The sequence below is a fragment of the Sminthopsis crassicaudata genome, chromosome 1 (assembly GCF_048593235.1).
Source record: "Sminthopsis crassicaudata isolate SCR6 chromosome 1, ASM4859323v1, whole genome shotgun sequence".
Taxonomy (NCBI): Eukaryota; Metazoa; Chordata; class Mammalia; order Dasyuromorphia; family Dasyuridae; genus Sminthopsis; species Sminthopsis crassicaudata.
In genome coordinates, this window is record NC_133617.1 from 401858707 (window position 1) to 401875639 (window position 16933).

General features: G+C 32.4%; 1 protein-coding gene across 3 annotated transcripts in view; it reads right to left on the reverse strand.

Annotated features, from left to right (window-relative positions):
- Nucleotides 1-16933, reverse strand: part of SLC44A1 (solute carrier family 44 member 1) — a 192667-nt gene that overhangs the window by 33973 nt on the left and 141761 nt on the right. For all 3 annotated transcript variants that reach the window (XM_074280049.1, XM_074280050.1, XM_074280048.1), the window contains exons 10-13: nt 14933-15095; nt 14045-14201; nt 9358-9441; nt 1864-2001 (exon numbers count right to left, since the gene is read on the reverse strand). In XM_074280049.1, the coding sequence (XP_074136150.1) occupies nt 1864-2001; nt 9358-9441; nt 14045-14201; nt 14933-15095 (542 nt within the window). The remainder of the gene's footprint in view (nt 1-1863; nt 2002-9357; nt 9442-14044; nt 14202-14932; nt 15096-16933) is intronic.

Genomic DNA, 16933 nt, shown 5'->3' on the forward strand with positions numbered 1-16933 from the left:
TCAAGACACATATATATGTCCAACCAATCCTCTTAGTCACAAGACAAATGGCAAATTTGAGTGTATGGGTAAGAAAGACACAAACAAACAAATGCTACTGGTCCTAAATGGCAATTGGATCTATTGCTTTAGCTTTTGTAAATGTTTAAAGACTCTGAGTTAAATGATATAAAAGGAGGCTTTGATTTCTTTTTCTTTGCACATAATCATTAGTATTTACAGGCTTACACAGTATTTTATAAGTACTATCTCATTTTATCTTCACCATGACTTTAGGAGGTTAGATGCTATTATTCCATTTTATAAATGAGGAATTTGAGGCAGAAATGCCTAATGACTTGCCCAGGAGCATCCAGTTTCTAAGTATCTAAGACCATATTAGAATTCAAGTCTTCATGTCTCAAAATCTATCTACTGTACCATCTAGCTGCCACTTCTGAACTATTTGGCACATAATTCTAGAGAAGCACTTAAAAAAAAAACCAAAGTAAAATGCTATAATATGCTGAGATATAAATAGGATAAAAGTAGCATCCACCTGGTAGAGCTGCCCTACATCTCTCTCCAAAGGTTCTTCTCTTAAAAATCATCTTCTTTAACTGAAAACCATTTTGTATCCAACACTGTTCTTTTTTTAACTTGTTATCATTATGTTTACTTCCAGTTTGAGATTTGAGAAACATCTTTTCAAGGAGGGCATTTAATGACATATCAAACAATTCCTGGGAATGTCAGAAAGTCCTTTAGTCCACAATTCCCCCTAACACCATTATCTAATTATGCACTTATCTCATAGTCTAATGATTTATTTATTTGCTAAAGCTTAAAAAATGGACTATAAGCTCAATCTATTATCCGACAATTTAATGGAAATAGACAACATAAGGAAAAGGCAACTGGCAAACTATAAGCCTGGATACAAAATCTTGGTAGACAGAGATCTCTTAACCTCATCTAAATTAGTTCTTTAGAATAATAATTTCCTTAATTACAAACATATGCCAGGACCTAATCAGATCAGTAGAAAGCGGGATTAGCTACCCCATTTCAAAAATTACATTTTATGTATATAATTTTTATTCTATAATTTCTTAAATACCATTCTACTTCCAATCATATAAAACCAACATACTTTATGCTTCAGTTTCTCCATATGAAATGCCTGTTCTTGTCCAAAGTATGTCTTAAACATACAGTGAAATAATATGGTTTCGAACATATTTGAGTACTTCAAAAACAATGTGATATCACACATGTCTGTACTCTCATCCTTGATGTAGACCATTCCTCACTCTAAGTAGGTGGTTTTAGGGACCCCTAATGGAGCAGAGCTTAGAGCATTGGATGTGGAGCCAGAAAGATTGGACAGACAAAAGTTCTGTCTCAAAGTTTACTAACTATAATTAACTTAACTTCTGCAAGCCTCGGTTTTCTCACTTGTAAATATGGGGATAATGACGCTGGTAGTATCTATTTTGCAAGACTGGTGTGAGAATCAAAAATAAAAGTTTTAAAAACCTTAAAGTGCTATGTAAATTATCAGTTATTTCATGAACTGTTATGGTTAAATTTTTTTTTTAAACCATCTCATGATCAATCATCTTGTGATAAGGATTCAACTAAAAGCTGAGTCACATCCTTCCCAAATTCAGTGAAACAAAGGTATAAAATAAAACTATGGTAGGCTTTAGTTCTGTCTTCCAACTGTGACATTATATAAAGCAAATACTGAGTGTATCCAGATAACTCTGAAATATGAGAGAAAACATGCAGAAGTAATTTCTAGAAAAAAGTTCTTTAAAATACAATGCACACATGTTTAAAAGATGTAAGCTCTTTATACAAAATATACAATGGTCCTACCTTGCCTAGGAATAACATAAAATCTCCTACTGTGTTGATGGTAGCCACTCTCAAAGCATTCTCCACTAGAATTACAAAGGCATCCTTTGCTGAGGTGCAGAAGTTGGTACTGTTGATAGCTGTTGCTGTGTATGCATTCTGAACAACAACAACAACAAAAATTTATCAACAATTTTTTCTTTGTCTTTAAAAATTTATTCACAATTATACAATGCAAAGAGAGGAAATAAAAACAAAGAGTAAATAGGTGATTTAAAAAAATCTATAACAATGTTTCATTTATCTGACATTAAGAAGTCTTGTTATTCTTACTAGCTGACAACCCATAAGCATTGAAAATTTTAAATATTCTGTTTTTGATAGAAAACTTTATATTTCAACAAATAATTCTTTTAGGAGAATCCCAAGATAATATTTCAGAAGACTTTATCCAGGACCTCAAAAAAAGAAAAAGAAAAAAAAAAAAGAGAGAGTCACAAGGACTGCCATAGTGGAATGGAGGAATATTTAGAAAAGAGAAAATCTATTTAGAGCTCTTCAGAAAAACCTAGAGAATAAACAGCACATTAGAAAAATTGAAAACCTTTCTATGAAAAGTAGGATGAAACAAATAAAACTAAAAAATGATAGTAGGAATGCTATTAACAGTTAAAAGATCAAAAATATAGAAGATGTGAAGTATCAACTGGCTTGGAAAACAGAATGGAAAAAATAATCTGAGAATCATTGGATTTCCTAAAATCTTGGTTACCAACATCAATTACAATAAATCATTCCTCCCCCCCCCCCAAAAAAAAAAGAACTGCCATATCAGCTGTTACTGAGATCACAGTTTTGCTAACAAGGTGGAAATGGGAGAGAGTGTCTGTTTACATGTTAAAATATTAAATAATTAGCTAGGGCTCACCACCTTTTTTATTTAAAGCTGTTTCTGTAAATTATGCTGAAAATTTTGCCTTAAAAACTATTTAAAATTAAAAAAAATTTATTATAGCTTTTTATATACAAAACATATGTATGGGTAATTTAAAAACTATTTAAAAAATTCTATTGATGCTTCTTGTGCCTTGTTTTAGCTGCATTTGAGTAAGGTCCCCTTTTTCCTCCCCATAACCCACATTATTACTTTATTGATTTTTGTAAAATTCATGGGATAGGGTTTTTAAGGAAAGAAAACCAATCCTCTGTGCCAATAGTACACATGTACCTACACAACCTCTTATAAACTGGTAGCAAGAGAACCAGGAAAGTTCACATCTGGGTTGTAAACTATGAAACCAGAGAGATATAATTCTTGTTTCAATTAAAATAAAAATCAGCCTATTTCTTTCATTTCATTTTACCATTTAATAGGGAACTTTTGTGACAGAATATGAAGAAAAGTACTATTTCATTAAGCATAGGCATTATTTCATAACTTTGTCATTGATGGATTTTTTTGCATGTTTTAATCCAGTTAATGTATTTCATTTTGTTCTTCCTGTATTTTAAGAACTTAAGCCATTGCCGTTCATTAATTTAAAGACTACTGATCATTCATTTTGTGACAATGTTGTAAATACAGATGTATGAAATAAAAGAACGGAAATGTTTGGAAAAACAAATAACATTACAAAAAAAGGATTAAAAAAAAAAAGCTGCCATAGCTACTAAAACCAGAAGATAAATGAAAATATAATCCATATATTATCAGTTGGGCTTATTATCAACAATAACATACCTGGAAAACCTGAAAATAATTTTATAGGGGGAAAAATTGGACTTTTAATGGTATAGCAAACTTTCTACATTTCTAATGAAAAGACCAGAGATAGGTAGGAAGGAAAGAAGAATTTATTATATTATTTACCATATGTAAGTCACACTGTTAAGCATTTTGGAAATATTATCTTATTTAATTCTCCTAACAACCCTGGGAATCAGGTGCTATTATTATCTCCATTTTATAGTTAAGAAAAAAGACCCAGAAGGATAAGTCACTTGCCCAGGGTTACAGAGCTAATAAATGCCTGAAGGTAGGTTTGAACTTAAATTTTCCTAACTCTAGGCCCTTAGTTTCCTAAGTGGTTGAGTAAGAATTCTTAAATACAAACACAAGAATGAAGAGAAAAATAAATTTATTTGCGTAATTGGAAGGGGCTGTATGACAATGTAATGCTACCATTCTAACAGCTTTAAGAAACAAGTGTTCCTTTAGGATCTTGAAGAAGCTATCTTTAAGGATTACTGAGAAAGTTAAATGAGAAAAGCATAAGGTCTCTGGTTAGATTGGTTTTATTCTGAGCATTTTAAGAGCAGGAAAAGGGAGGGTAAAATGACTACACTAATATATTTAGGAGAAAGAAGGGGGTTGCTGTTTCTTATAATTGATGTGAGTGAGAAGAAGACAAACATTTTCTGAACTGAACTCTGAAGGGAAGGTCGAACACACAACCAATATATAGAAATATAGATATAGAAATGTAACAAATTTTAAAGATAAACAAATATGAACAGCAACAAAGGAAACAAATATCCTGATCCTGAAGAGTGATTAAGGGGGAAAAAAAATAACTAGAACCTAAGGCATGTCTATCAACTAGGAAATGGCTAAAGAAATTATGATATGGGAGCAGGTGGGGGTATAGTGGATAGAGCACCAGCCCTGAAGTCAGGAGGACCCAAGTTCAAATCTGAACTCAGACACTTAACACTTCCTGACTGTGTGACCTTGGGCAAGTCACTTAACCCCAGCCTCAGGGAGAAAAAAAGACATTATGACATGAATGTACTGTGATAGTATTGTTCTATAAGAAATTATGAAACAATTTCTAAGAATCCCGGGGAATATGAACTGATGCACAGTGAAGTGAGCAAAACTAGAACAATATATAGAAGAAAAATCACAGTGTAAATTTGACAATTTTGAAAGACTTCAGAATTCTGATCAATGCAATGATTAGTCATATCCCTTGAAGACATATGATCAGACATATCCCTTGATGACATTTCCTCAGAGGGAAACTATGGTATCACAGTGAAGAAAGACATTTTTGGGGAAGTTTACACAAAGTAAGTGAAACAAGACAAGCTTCTCAGTTGAGAAAGTGTGGGAGATTTGAGGATGACTGAAAGTTTGAAAAAAGCCACCAGAAAGGTCAACAAAATGTCAGGAGAAAGGTTAAGAAGGATGAGACAAAGATCATCTGATACTATTTTCTATACTATCTGTATTTGATAATTTTTAGTTTATTGAAATTGTGATATAACAGGAACTTATTTTCTACCTACTTAATCTTGATAAAGCTCTCTTTAAAATATATAAACCATCAGCCAAAAGAACTCTTTTGATCTTTGGCTTTACTTAGAAGTTCCTAGGAGTGTAAAAAAAGGTGAATTATAGATATAAGACCTACTGGAAGAAAATTAATTTTTTAGTTAACTACGATTTTTGGTTACCTAAAACTTATAATAACCTAACATGTAAGATAAAACATATAGGATATTATTTAATTGCAAATTCAGATTGAAAGATCTTTGAATTTCTTGCTAACATGATTCAACAAATTAGGTAATAAAATTCTTTGCTGAGAATAAATATTTTTCTTGTAGCCTATGGTCTAGCAGAAGGGCCTCAAAACACTGAATTTACTTCTCTCCTTATGTAGGAAAGGCATAAACTAAAAATCTTATGATATAGCTCAACTTATGCTGTTCTTTTCAGGTTTGGGAGGAGATACTATTTTTTCATAACAGAAGAGTAGTTGGTGAAAAAAAAGTTCTGAGCCAAAGCCAGGAAGCTGAAAAGCTTCATTGGTTTTCTAGAGCCAGTCACATTTTGTTCCTTGAGGGCATCAATGGTTTTTTTTTGTTTGTTTGTTTGTTTTGTTTTTTTCATTGTAACCTCAATACAATATAATACAATACAAAACACAATAGGTATGCCATAAATGTTTCCAGAAACCCACTGGGTTTCTTTGAAATGGTGAATTTAAACATTATCAGTAATGGCCAGAGTTCTAGGCAGATATGAGATCTGGAATATTTATCTGAGCATCTGCTATGGATGAATTCAAAAACTCTGGCTTAGGCCTGCTGAATAATTTGACAAGTAGCAGACTATCAAGAGAAACTTCCCTTCAGGGAAAAGAAATAAATATTTACATATTGCTTATTATGTGATCTGAGGATCAAAACAACCCTGTGAGGTAGTTATTTCTAATGTTATTTGAGAAAACTGAGGCTTGGGGTCACATAGCTAATAAGTGGCTGATCCCACATTTAATCTCAGGATGTCCTGACTCGAGCCCCAGAACTCTTACTGTACTACCAGCTGTCTCTCTCGACAATTCTCTATCTTTCCTCTTCATATTTCTCACAATTGTCTTGAGATCAGTAAGTCTAGCCTTCAGCTTTCAGGAAGATCTGTAATTATCACCATTACTTATCATTGTCTAAAACATTTCAGATAGAGGAGCTTCTATTCTGCATGAAAAGACTCTAGGAAGAAGACTGTAGGACCTTCAAAGTCCTGTCAACAAGCACTCATATTTTCAATAAGTCCCTCTTGTTGGCAATAAGCATGGAGATGAAGCTCTTCTTCTGCCCCCATTTTAATTCTTTTTATATTCTATATAATTACTGCATCAGACCATTCTTTGGGTTATATAACCCTATTTCACACATACAATTCCCAACTCAAACTTTTCTTCACACCCTCCTGATGTTCCAACAGTGAGAGAGGCAATATGGTGTTCTGGAAAGAACAGAGGTTTGAAAATCAGAGGACTATGGTTTCATGTCCCAGCCAAGGTACCACTTGGTACCACTTACTTTTTTCCCCTCACTTGGCAGAAACGTAGATTGTTGGAACCAGAAGGGATTTTAGAGATCACTTCATCTAATTCCTTCCCTTTTATAAGGCGAAAGAACTTGCCAAAAGTCACATGACTGGTAAAGTGACAGATGAGACAATGGATTTCAAGTTTAGCGCCTTTTTTCCCATGTCCATCCTCCTAAATCATGACCTTTCAGAATGACCTTGGAATTACTGATGCACCCACATAATGTTATGCTCCACTGGAGCAAATCTCCATTTTTCAGCTTGGTGATGATTTCATATTATGTTTGTAGTACATATGAACTAAAATTGCAAAGAAGAATGCCTTCCTGGTATGAAAAACTGAGTTGAATCTCTCTTCTGAAAAGCTTTGCAGACATAAAGTCAAGAAGCCAAGAATATCATTGTATAAGTTGAAATAATTATAGTCAAGGAAGACATAAAATAAGAAGCTATGTGTTTTGCACCTAGTTAATGCTTTTAAAAAACATTTGTTGGATTGGACTGAATTGAGCTGTAGCTCAATTAGACAGGTCTCTTTCTGCTTAAGAAATTCATGAAAACATTCAATTAGAAATTTTATTTAAAAGAGAAAGTATATAAAATTATGGAAAAAGGATTCCCTTTGAGGTCATATGATCTGGGTATTTGTGAATTCCTGTTATGATGCTTAAAACTGTGATTGGGCAATCACCTCAAATCTGTGAGCTTCAGTATACAGATCTGTAAAATGTGGAGAACAATAATTATAAAATCTATCTCAAAGAATTGGCTTTTTATTAAGTACTATATAAATATTATTTTTGTTAATTTTAGAAACATTTGCTAAGCAGTTTTATTAATTCCATATTTAGATGGGGAAGATACAACTATTCTTCTCTACAGGCCAAACAGAACCACCCTAAACAGCTATGAAAACCCACTATTACCAACACAAGAAGAAGATGTTTAAAGTAAATGAAAAAAAAAAGTGAAAGGGAAAAAAAGGAAGGGAGAGTCATACATTATTTTTGTTGAAGGGGAAAAAAGGAAAAACAACAATTTATGAATAGGTTGTTCCTTTAGGCAATCTCTAAATCTAAACAGAATAATTTCAGGATCTACTGAAAAAAAAAAAATCAATACCCACCCTAACTCACTTTTTGTTTCTTAATTCAAACACTGCAGACTAAGAGGGGGGGAAGCAATGCATAAAGTACCTCATGTGAGAAGGTATTAATAGTTTCTAATGGCTTACAAAGTAGACTTTTACTGGGTAATTGTATAATTCTTTAAAACAAATAATATGGTAGAGAAAAAGGAACTTGAGTAGCACTTTGACAATATTATCCCATTCAGGATAGGGAGAAAAAGGAGAGAGATTTAAGAGTGAAAAGAGGAAACATAGTGAAGAGATGAGACACTGTTGAAAATAGAAGGCAGGAGAGAATATTCCAGTTTGTCTGCTTAGAAATGAGAAATCAAGCTCTTCAAAGAATGAGTATGCCAGTTCTCAAATACCATTTACCATTTCCACCCACTTCAAGAACTACAGAAGCCATTTATCTTTTGTTTTTTTTCCTAAGATAAGATTCACAGAATTCAAGGCAGGGAAAATGTACAGATACAGAAAGTCGGTATAAAAGAAAAAGGAATTTAATTTTTGAACAATAGCATATGATTGCACAAAATAGTTAAGAATAGTCATCACTTTTTTTTGAGGGGGATAAAGTCATATTAAACAACATTATAAGAGATGGTTCTTCAGTTAACTGTTTTTTTAACTTTTGGTTTGGCAGTCAGGATTAAATGACTTATCCAAAGTCACATCCCTAGAGTCAAGTATATAAAACCTAATTTGAACTTGCGTATCTTGAATGCAGCAATAGTGCTCTAATTACTATACTAACTAATTGCTCCATCAATTAATTTAAAAAAATCACCTATATAACTAAAAGAAATATGACCAGTAAGAGTAGAGTCTTAGAAAACCAAGAGCTCTTGGGTTCATGGAGTAGTTAAGTAAGTGGAATTAGTAATAATGAAGAGAGTTGCCTTAAATGAATATTCTTAAATCCTGAGAGGAACAGATTGTGATTAAGAGAAACAAGTGAAAATCACATCATGAAGATGGTCTTTGTCATAATTGATAAAATATGAAACTTCAAAAGCAGAGAACAAAAATTCAAGTTTTTTGGGGGTGGGGGAGTATTTCTAAACAAAATAAAGAGACTTTTTTTTTGGTCTGGAAGATAGTATTTTGTATAAACCCTAAAACATTTAAAAAATACACTTCAAAAATAAATTTTACTTTCTATGCATTGTTTCAAACAAATATAACAAGGCTTGAGAGTTATAGGTATATTATTAATCAGTACTTAATTATTGGACATATTTGTTTTAATTTATGAAGACATGATTACATTCATTTCTAAATGACTTTCCTGAAAGTTGAACCCTAATGATTTTTTATTCATGCATTATAAATAGAGACTATTGCAATATTAAATCTCAGAAGGAACAAAATATATATTAACTTTAACATAAGGATTTGACTAAAATACATAAACATGTTAACCAATACAATGCAATAAGGAAAAAAAAACCTTCCAATGAATTAAACTAATTATTTTGTCTTGGAGGAGGAGAAATCATGATTCTTTTCAGTGTTAGATGGTGTGTATACATAGTATTACCTGATTTAAATAATTTAGGCACTTTTCAAGACACCAGAGGCAACAGATGCAAGATTTCAGCATACATCGAGCGCAGGCATTTTCCTAGAAAGGGAAAAAAAGCAACTATATTTAAAAAACTGAAGGACCAAAATTAATCATAAGGAATTTTATGGGGAAAAATATGCAGACTATACTTTACAATATGCTTTATCTTTACATTACAGTCATTTCAATTCCCTATTTTTACTCTCTCCTCTGCCAAATTAACCTTCTACTGTGCATAAAAACAATTGTTAATCTTATTTTCTTTTTCTCTTTACAATTGTCAGTTCCAAATTCTCTCCCTACCATATCCTTTCATTAAGAAGGTAAGAAATTTGATATACATTATAGATATGCAGTCATGCAAAACATATTTCCATATATTAACCATGTAAAAGAAAACAAAGACAAAAAATCCCAAGAAAAATAGAAATTTTAAAAAAAAAGTATATTTTACATTCCATCAGGTCTTTCTCTTGAGACAGATAGCATTTTTCACCACAAGTCCTTCAGATGTCATGGATTTTTGTATTGTTGAGAACAGCTTCATTTACAGCTGATCATCAAACAATTCTATTGTTATTATGTACAATGTTCTTCTGGTCTGCTCACTTCACTTTGTATCAGTTCATATAAGTCTTCCTAAGTTTTTCTGAGAGCATCCTGTTCATCATTTTTTGTAGTACAATAACATTCCATCACGATCATATATCACAACTTGTTTAGCCATTCCCCAGTTTTAGGCATCTCTTCAATTTTGTTCTTTACTACCACAAAAAGAGCTGCTATAAATATTTTTGTAGAAATAGCTCCTTCCCGCCTCCCTTCCTTTTGAAATCTTGGTTAAGGGGTATGCACAGTTTGATAGTTCCAATTTATTCTTCAGAATGGTTGGAACAGTTCACAGGTTCACTAACACTGCATTATTATCCCAATTTTCTCACATCCCTTCAACATTTGTTATTTTCCTTTTCTGTCATATTAGTCAATCTGATAGGTAAGGTGGTACCTCAGAGTTCATTTCTCTAATCAACTGTGATTTAGAGCATTTATTTTATATGACTATCATGCTTTTCTAAATTCATATTCATTTCTTATGGTATAGTACGGAATAGTACAACTCCAAATGATAAGAATCTATTTTGTTTCTAGTTATTTGATATCACAATAAGATTTCTATTAATAATCTGACACACATGCCCTTTCTTTATATTTTTGATCTCTAGGGGATATATTACTAGTAGTAGGATTACTACATCAAAGCACAGGGATAATTCAGGTACTTTATTGCATAATTCCAAATTACTTTTGTCCCAGAATGCTTGGACCAATTCATACCTCCACCAACAATGTATTTTTAGTGTGTTTTTCTTTATAATGTCCTTTTAACAGACTTCAATCTTTTGTCAATTCTGCCAAATTACTGATTATGAGATCAAAATCTTAGAGTGATTTGTATTTCTCTTATTAGTGGTGATTTGGAGCATTCTTTCTAGTTAATAGTCTGCCATCCTTTTTGAGAACTATTTATTCATATCTTTGACTACTTGTGGAATATATATTTGGTCTATATATTTGTATTAATTATCTAAAATTCTTGGGTAAAAGACCCTTGTAAGAGATTTTTTTATAAAAAGATTTCCTTCCAATTATTGCATTCTCTTCTCATTTTACTTGTACTGATTTTGTTCAGGCAAAGGTTTTTCAATTTCAGATCATCATGAATATCTATGTTATTTTTGAGAATAGCCTCTATTTTGTTTAGTTAAGAATTCTTCCCCAAGTAGTATATGCATGCATATGTGTGTGTGTATGTGTATATTTTAAAAGGTCCTTTATATGACAATATTCATTCATAATAGCATAGGATTTTTTGGTAGCAAAAAGCTAGAAATAAAATAGATGCTGAACCTTTGGGAATGTTTGAATAGAATAGAATAGTAAGAAACAACTGATATGAAGAATTCAAGAATCATGAGAACTTATATAAAGTGATTCTGAGTAAGTAAATAGAAATAGGAGAAAATATACATAATTAAAATAATAATATTAGTAATTTTTTTTTAAAAGAAACTGAATTCTAGGTAATTACGATGATTGTTTGGCCTAAGAGAAGAGATGGAAAAAACACCACCTCCCTTCTTTGCAAACTTGAGAAGATTGTATAGTCAGACTCTATTTATGTATTGGTTAGCTTTGTTTTCAGATTTTTTGTTTTCAGATTCTTTGCCACAAGAAAGGGATTGCTTATTGAACTGAGGAGAGAGGAGAGATATTTTTGGAAATAAAAGGAGCTGGGTGGTACAGAGAATAGAGCACTGTTCTGGAGTCAGAAAGATCTGAATTCAAATTTGACCTCAGATACTTAATAGATATATGACCCTGATCAAGTCATTTAACCTCGGATTGTTATAGTTACTTTCAATTGTAAAGTAGGCATATAATAGTATAATAGTAGATACTATTATATCTACCTTCCAGAGGATCAAATTAAATATCTATAAAGTGCTTAGTACAATGTACAGCACATGGTGGATGTACTTAATAAATGTTCATTTCCTTCCTTCCTTCTTTCTTACAGAAAAATAAATGTATCAATAACTTTGTTAAAAGAAAATAAAAATCACAGAAACTAGTTTAAACAACTTAAAAAACAAACAAATTCTCTCCTAATCATCAGTATGAAAGCTACTCAATTTTGTGCTATTCTTTTTATATTTATATTATATTTTACATATCCATTCTGAGCTTATTGTTTTATGTCAATCAATCAACCTACAAGCATTTATTAAGAGTTTATGTGCCAGGTATGTCAGGCACTATAGATACAAAGAAATAACAAAAACAGTCCATGCTCTAAGTAGTTTATAATCTAATGGTGAAGACTACATGTAATACAGGTATATACATGTACAAAGTATACTTTGTATATACAAGCCATATACGTAGTAGATATAAAGTAACTTTAGAATGAAATTAGCAATGAGGGTAAGGAGAAAAGCCTATTTGTCAGAAGGAAGTTCTTAAGCTAAGATTTGAAGCAATCTGAGATTGTTTTGCTTTGTTTCTGTGAGGCAATCGGGATTAAGTGATTTGTTCAGAATCACACAGCTAGTAAGTGTCAAGTGTCTGAGGCTAAATTTGAATTCAAGTCCTCCTGATTCCAGGGCCAGTGTTCTATTCACTGTATTGCCTAGCTACCCTGCAAGCTGCAGATTCTAAGAAACTGAAGGGAAGAGGGAGAGAATTCCAGGAAGGAAAGAGAGTCAATATAAAGAAATGGGTATGGGAGATGGAATATTACTTGAAAGTAGCAGAAAGTGGGCAGTCTATGTGGATTGTGGAGTGGATGAGGAAAGCCATACCAGGCCAATCTCCCCTTGCTCTTTGGCCCCCTCCCTCCCCACCCCAAGGAAATATAGGAAGGCTTCAAGTTGTGGCAAGCTTTAAATATTAAACAAAGAAGTTTAATTTTGATACTAGCCATGGGGAGACACAAAGGAATTATAGTTTGCTGAATGGATAAAATGGAAGGGAGTGACATGGTCAGATGTGTGTTTTAGGAAAATCACTTTAACAATTGTGTGAAGAATGGGAAGAGAATTAAAGAAAAGGAGACCAATTAGGAAACTCTTGTAACAGTTCATGGAAGAGATGAAGAGGGCTTTAGGGTGCTGGCTGGGTATACACAGAGAAGGATTGGATTCAAGAGGTGCTGTGCAGAAATGATACAAACTGATAAATAACTGAATATAAAAAGTCAATGACAGTGAAGAGGTAAGGATGAAATCACGGTGACATACCTGGGTGTGTGGAAGGATAGGGATGATCCTATCAAGAAGTCCAGAGGACAAGTGGGTGTATGGTTTGAGATGTGGTATGGGATGAGATGTTGTTCTCAGCAATTTCTGCCAAACTTTCCAGCTTTCTGAACAATTCTCATCATATAGGGGAATTCTTTACTAGGTATTTTTGGCTGACTGAGTCTAATAGTTATTGATTTCTCCTTATTTCCTTAAAAATAGTATTAAACAATACTAAAACTCAGTGATGGAATTTAATATATATACAAAGAAGTTTTGATTTCTTTAGTGTAGAGCACTCTGGCACTGAACTCTGTTTACCAAAGCAGGTTGTAATCAGTGTCACACATAGTGAAAAATCCTATGAAACTGCCTAAAGCACATAACAATGTCAGAAGTTAAATGAGTTGTTTCCCAATCACAAAGCTAAATGTAGCCAAGACTTGAAACCAAGTTTTCCTAACTCCAAGCCTAGAATTTTATTCATAAGTCTATTTTCTCTCAATGAGGTAATTACACCTACTTAAATAAAGATGCAGGAGGGTAGTTGGGTGGCATAATATGGCACCTGAAGTCAGGAAGGCTCATCTCCCTGAGTTCAAATCTGGCCTAAGACACTTATCAGCTGTGTAATTCTGGACAAGTCATTTACCTTGCTTGCCTCAGTTTTCTCACCTATAAAATGAGCTGGAGAGGGAAATGGCAAATCACTCTAGTGCCAAGAAAACCCCAAGTGGGGTCAAAAAGAGATAAGAGATGGATATCACTGAAATGACTGACCACCACCACCACCACCAACAACAACAAAAAATTCAAGGTTCTACAAATATTATCATGGAATGCAGAAGTTCACTTCTTACCTTTCCTCTAAGTTGGTTATGAATGTACATGAGGATCATTCGTGGGATTTTCACTAATGTAATAATGAAAGCTCCCTTTGCCACAGTACCAAGGTGGTAGCGGATGAGCCGGTTCACTGACCCCAAAATGGGAGTATATGGCAGATTCCTTTTATCCCTATTAAAAGGCACAACAAAGACAATACTAAAAAGAACAATTTAATCTCAAAGAATAAAAATATTAGATGTCAAAGCATAAAAGGCGCTGAAATAAATTTATTCAAATTCTAGAGTTTAGAGGGCATTTTTATTCAGCTTACTAACACTAAAAAAATGACAAGGTAGAAAAAAATGTCAACATTGGTGAGGTAATCTAAATTTTTTATTTATTACAAAAATATCAATAACTCAACTCATAAGTAATTTTATTGAAAATTTTCATGGAGCTTGCTGGTTTCAATATAAAAGAAGAATATTAAAGATCATTGTGCTTTGAAGCCATGTACTAGTCAAGCTTTACCATTCAGAACACATAAATAAAAAACATAAACATGTGTCTAGGCAAATCATTATAATGGGAAGCTAGGTAATCTTGGATTTGACCCTGAGCCCTGAACTGAACAAAATTCTAGTCTTAGACTGGAGCCAACACTCCTATAGAATTTCAATACTTCACAAATCCTATTTTCAAAAAAGAAAAATCTTAATCTCCCATTATTTTTGTTGACTTTTCTCCAAAGCAAAAAGCATATAGGCATAAAGAAATTATTTTGTTAAACAAATTAGTAAAATAACAAATTATTTTGTTAAACCTTATGAAATATTAAGTATTTAAGTCACATCACTGAGAGAGCTGGGTCTCTAATTATTTTTGATGAACTGAAATTTCAGACAATTTGAAGTTCTCACCTTGTAAAATAATAAGTTACTACAGCTCCTGCCACAGTCATCTGCTGACAGGCTAGAATGAACTCACTTATCCAGATCAGTCCCACCACATGGTACCACCACATATATTGCAGAGGGCCAGAAACTTCAAATTCCACAAATTCACCTTTTGGAACAGCACTACCTAATTAAAAAAAAAAAAAAAAGTTTAAAAAAGGAAAAAAAAAATTGAGTATCAGTTTAGAAAGTCCAGATGTTAAATTAGAAAGAATAATTGAATAATTCAATTTTGAATCCAGATTAGCCTTTAAAAAGAAATGAAAGTTCTATTTGATACTGAAGTACACCTTTAAAAATAAAAGAGAGGAGAAGGTAAGCAAGAAGAAGGCAGAGACAAGCAGGATAGTGTTGCTATTACTTTATTAAACTTAACATATAATAAAAAAACAAGCTGTATATAATAGATTAGTTTTATTACATTGCCCATTTTCTGACTTTTATAGACATAGAGAAATATTCATATTCATATTTGATGACTTTCTATTTCATAATAAAAATGTTTCATAAAAATATCTATTCCCAAATGAATAAGTTTTGTTTTCAAACTTATTCATTTGGGAATATTTTATGAATTCTTCAGAAAATTTACATGTAGGTTATCTGTTATATCTGTCCTTTCTTTCTTTACATGTTTTTTTTTTCCCTTGATTTTACATTTTTTTCTTGTATTGAAATTATTCTACTTCTTGTTTGGGGGAGTTGGGGGCTAGAGGAGAGAGGGAAGTAGAAGGATTTATACTGCATGAAGAGAAGGAAATAATGAAGTCACTTGGAGATCTTTGGACTTCAAGCAGGTTGGGAATAGAAAAAAGAAAATTTGAAGAAGCACATTTATTTTCATTTCATTTATCCTAATAATGAATCCTTTCCCCAGTTTTTAATATTCTAAAGGCACATCAAACATTAATCATTTTGTATATATTTTGTTCTATTATTTATATCACTATTCTGTTCCATTATACTATTAAAAATTTGTTTAAGATAAGTTGTCTAAGATAAAATTCCTCTATCAAGGAAAGTAAGATACAGCTGCTATATTTTAAGTCAGGCCCTCCAGCATCCCTCAGTCATCATATCAACATGATAGGACCTAGAACTATTTGATGCTACTATGGCTATTTCTTATTTTTTCCATTTGCTGCTTTTCCATTTCAAAGACAATGAAAGAATCAGAAATAGAAAAGAAGCAGTCACAAAGCAGAGTTCTGTCTTTGAGATAGTTCCAGTTCTGGATTGTAAGCTTTCAGAAACATATCTAAAATTTCTTTCTTTCTTTTTTGTCTAGCTCCAAATAATCATCCTCCTCTAATTCTTTCTCATTCTTCTTGGTTGTCCTTTGGAAGCTATCCTCCCACAGGTGATCAGGAATGGGGAAAAACACATGGAGAAGGAAGGAACGATCATGCCTGTTAGACTTTATGTTAGACCTGTTAGATTTTGAATGACAATCTTTTGTCTTTAAATAATATGCTCAATTTCACAAAATATAAGATTTCTAGATTTAATTCCATGTCTTGTAGGTCCATATGTTATAGTATAGTTTCATTGGTGTGTGTGTGTGTGTGTGTGTGTGTGTGTGTGTGTGTTTCTTAGGAAGTATAAGGAGATTTTAATAGATTTTTTGGGCAGATAATTTTTATTTTCTTTCTAGAATAATATCTTTGTTTTATAATTTGAAGATATGAACTTTGTAACTCTCTATGCTAAAGTCCTAAGAATCCAGTTCACCAGAGGTATACTGGCTATCCTTGTCTTTCCTTGGAGATTGCTTCCAATTAGTTTCTCAAATATAATATCTAGTGGGTTTTTTTTCCCCTTTTTTGATGACCCTGGAATCCTAATTAAGCTAAGACTCAATTTTTTTTTCTCCCAAATTTGCTATTCTGTCTTGCATTTCCATTAGTTGCCTTTTAAATTCTATTACATGAGCCTTTTCTTTTTTAATATAATTTTTCAATAGTA